This window comes from Marmota monax, unplaced genomic scaffold (genome assembly GCF_021218885.2).
Source record: "Marmota monax isolate L192 unplaced genomic scaffold, Marmota_monax_Labrador192_F-V1.1 WCK01_AAM20220418_F8-fsc01241, whole genome shotgun sequence".
Taxonomy (NCBI): Eukaryota; Metazoa; Chordata; class Mammalia; order Rodentia; family Sciuridae; genus Marmota; species Marmota monax.
In genome coordinates, this window is record NW_026693896.1 from 19,739 (window position 1) to 23,256 (window position 3,518).

Sequence of the window (3,518 nt, forward strand, 5' to 3'; positions counted from 1 at the left end):
AACTTCAGGCTCTGGTACTGCTTTTATTCCATGAATATTTATCAGGTACCTACTTGTGTGTCAGACATTCTGCTAGATTACGGGGATACAAAATGAGTTAAACCTGGTGTCTGCTCACAACCTAGTGAGTGGCAGATATCAGCATTGCAATAGAGGCATGAATATAGGCTGTGCCAGCGCAGTGATAGGAATGGCCACTTAGGGTGAGTGGAGTGTCCACAATGGGGCCAGAAAAAGCCTCCTGCCTTAAGGTTTTCCAAAGAAACAGAACCAATAGGCATCATTTCTATTAGGAAGATTACTCTGGTTTTCAAAGACAAAGAGGCTCTGATTTTCCTGGACCCATTAATGTGTGTTATGTCAATTTCCCAGGAGGGATTAGTTATGAGCATAAAAATGAAAATAAACTCTCTAGTCCTTCTTGAAATTTTGTAGTAAATTGAGCAACATGGAGAAAACATTAATTATTTTACATTAAATTTTGACTTTACAGTTAAAAGTTACATGGGCTGTGGCTGGCTCTGAAGCCAGGTCTGTTTGAATTTAGATGCATTTCTTCCACATGGCCACAGTCTTCCCAAAGGTGCAGCATAGCCTCTGCGGTGGAAGGAGAGGATCCAAACTGAAGGCTGGGAATCTCAGTTCCTGCTGCCTGTGCCCACTCCCTGCTGACCTCACCTGAAACTCAGGCCTCTGCAGGTTCTTCTGCAAAACACAGCCCTGTAGCCCTCCCTGCCCTACCTACCTTCATTCCAGATGTGGAGAGGGGTGTGCCTTGCACTGCCCTGACCCTCCCTCCTGCCCTCTGCCCCCATTAATGACTCAGTCCTCCCATCTAACTCTCCCCTGTGAATCTAATCTGTACCCCAGACATGGAGACCAATGAGCACAGAGCAAGCAAAACCCTCCTCTCTCCTCGGGTGCTGTGAATAGACCCCATGTGAGGGAGAATTATCTAGGTATTTCTACTTCAGAATAGCTCTGGAAAGATCCATTCTTAGATTAAAGGTTTTCTGCCTCATGTCAATGTAGAAACCAAATGACAGGAATGTGACAATGTTTAGTGGGGCAGTGGATGGCCACTGCCAGGGTGTCTCTGTCCCTTCCCTTGCATCAGTCCCTACTGCTGCCTCCAAAGACCACCATCACCTCCTGGGCTTAGAGCAGCCCAGGCTGGTTATCTCAGGGTCCTGGAGCTCAGATTCCCACTGAGCTGAAACCAGGGCAGGAGGGCTGGGTGCCTTCTGCAGGCTCCTGAGGACAGAATTCAGCTCCAGGCTTTCCAGCTCCTAGGTTTTCTCACTTCCTTCTCCTGTCTCCTCCCTCTGTCTCTCAAGACCTCTCAACATTGTCCCATCCCCTGACTGTGACTGTCACTCTTTCCCACTCTAAGGGCCCTAGTGATTATATTGCTCTCCTGCAGGATATTCAGGAAAATCTCCAAGTCCTGAATCTTTATCATAATCCCACCTCCCTTTGTTGATGTAAGGTAATATTCTTAGAATTTCAGGATCAGAATATGGGTGTTTATTGATTTCCTATAGAATGTCTCAGTGAAGGCAATTCCTTGACATTGGGAAGTCATAAAAGTGCATAATTCATTGTCTCCTGCAGGTGACACATGGAGGCAGGGGAAGGGGAGAATCACCTGGTGAGTACTAGAGTCCATGGGCAGCTTCAGAGCACAACCTCAGGAATTCTGCACAGCTCTGAGGACCCCAGGGTTGGGCACTCTTTAATTTCAGTAGAATATTCTCTATGGATTCTGGGTGAGCAGCAAGGATTCCTGTTTCTTGTGTCAGCTTCTCTGACTCTCATACCCCAGGACATTACAGGGAGGATTAGATATCTGTTTTCTCACCTAGAAAATTCCCAATTGGAACACCATTAGGGGCTTGTGTGTTGATGTATGAATCCAATGGAAACCATAACCAAATTCCCCATGTCTAACAAAGGCTTTCATTGATTTCAGGGGAGCATAATCATGTCTGTTTCTCTTGGGGTGAGGAGGAGCAACTAGCGGGGGTACAGAGGATCCTCTTTGGCTCTTTCTACCAAAATCTCCCAGTGACCCTCAGAGCCTGGTGCCTCTGGGTAGTGCCCTCAGCAGGTGGAGGCAGCAGGAGGAGGAGCTGGGGCAGCCCAGCCTCCCACTTCTGCTCCCTGGGAGGTTTTTGTCATGGCCTGTCTTACTGTGGGAGGGGAACCATTATACTGCTGACAGTAATAAGTGGCAAAATCTTCAGGCTCCAGGCTGCTGATGGTGAGAGTGAAATCTGTGCCAGATCCACTGCCACTGAACCTTGAGGGAACCCCAGATTCCAAATTGTTTGCATGATAGATGAGGAGTTTAGGAGCTTGCCCTGGTTTCTGTTGGTACCAGGCTAAACCTATGCCAATGCTCTGACTGGCACTGCAGGTGATGGTGACTCTGTCTCCTAGAGATGCAGACAGGGAGGAGGTAGGCTGTATCAACTGGATGTCACATCTCACACCTAACAATGAAAACATATGAACAAACAAAAATTATTCATATTAAAAGGCACTTCTTTGTTTGTCCAGCAACCCTAAAAACAGTAGGCTGATTAACTCCCCAGTGCTGTCCCTCCTTACCTGGGAGCCAGAGGAGCAGGAGCACCAGGAGCTTAGCAGGGGCCCTCATGGCCATGCTGTGTCCTGTCTCAGACTGACTCCTTCACAAGATGTGACCGGCATATTAAGAAGTCCACAGGGCAGTGGGCTGTGCTGTGGGCACATGCAAATCAGGAGAGCTGGGCAGGGCTGAGCACAGCTGCAGGGCTGGCTCCTGCCAGTCACTCAGCACAGGTCCAGGGTGCCCAAATGTCTCTAGAATAAACAGATCACCATGGACTTGGCAGTGGATAATGTGTTTTGTGTGACAAAGGACAGCATCCTCTTTGTGCCCTGAGTGTAGAGTATTACTTGATCTCTGGAAGGTGGCCATGTGCTTTCTTGGTCTCCATTTCATCCTGACAGGAGCTGTCAGTCAGGACAGAAATACATTAACTGCAATTAAGTTAAATGAGGGTTGCTTGATCTTCCACAGATATTAGTAGGATGAGACCAGCTCCTCTTTGGTCCATTTCCCTTGTGCCCTTTCTGTGAATGAGAAAATCAAAGTAAATATGGGGGAGGGTCACAATTTATAAGAAGGAGTAGGATTTGTCCTCACTTACTCTTCTTCTCATCTCCAGCTAAGCAAGAGATTGTCCATGAATGTTGTGTCCCTCTACATACATCCAAGTCATCCAAGGTCAGGAAGTGTCTATGTATACCAGAGGAATAAGAGTGAACTTCTTGTCTCTGCTTGTGATTATCTATATCCACATTTAATCTTCCTTGGATTCACAGATTACAGCTCCTCCTCTGTATTATATGGTAATCAAATCAAAGTCTTCAGAAGGGGAGGTTCCCTCTCTGCAATGCTCCTCATTGACACCATTGAATCTACAAAGTTCCTAAAAACTGCATATTCTAATCTTGTTCATCTCTTAGTT

At 46.8% G+C, this 3,518-nt stretch overlaps 1 gene segment (V, D, J or C); it reads right to left on the minus strand.

Moving 5' to 3' along the window:
• Nucleotides 1-2,088: 2,088 nt before the first annotated feature.
• Nucleotides 2,089-2,720, minus strand: LOC124105653 (immunoglobulin kappa variable 1D-13-like). The segment is given in 2 exon segments: nt 2,089-2,495; nt 2,614-2,720. Coding segments are annotated over 2 exon segments (447 nt in total).
• Nucleotides 2,721-3,518: the final 798 nt, after the last annotated feature.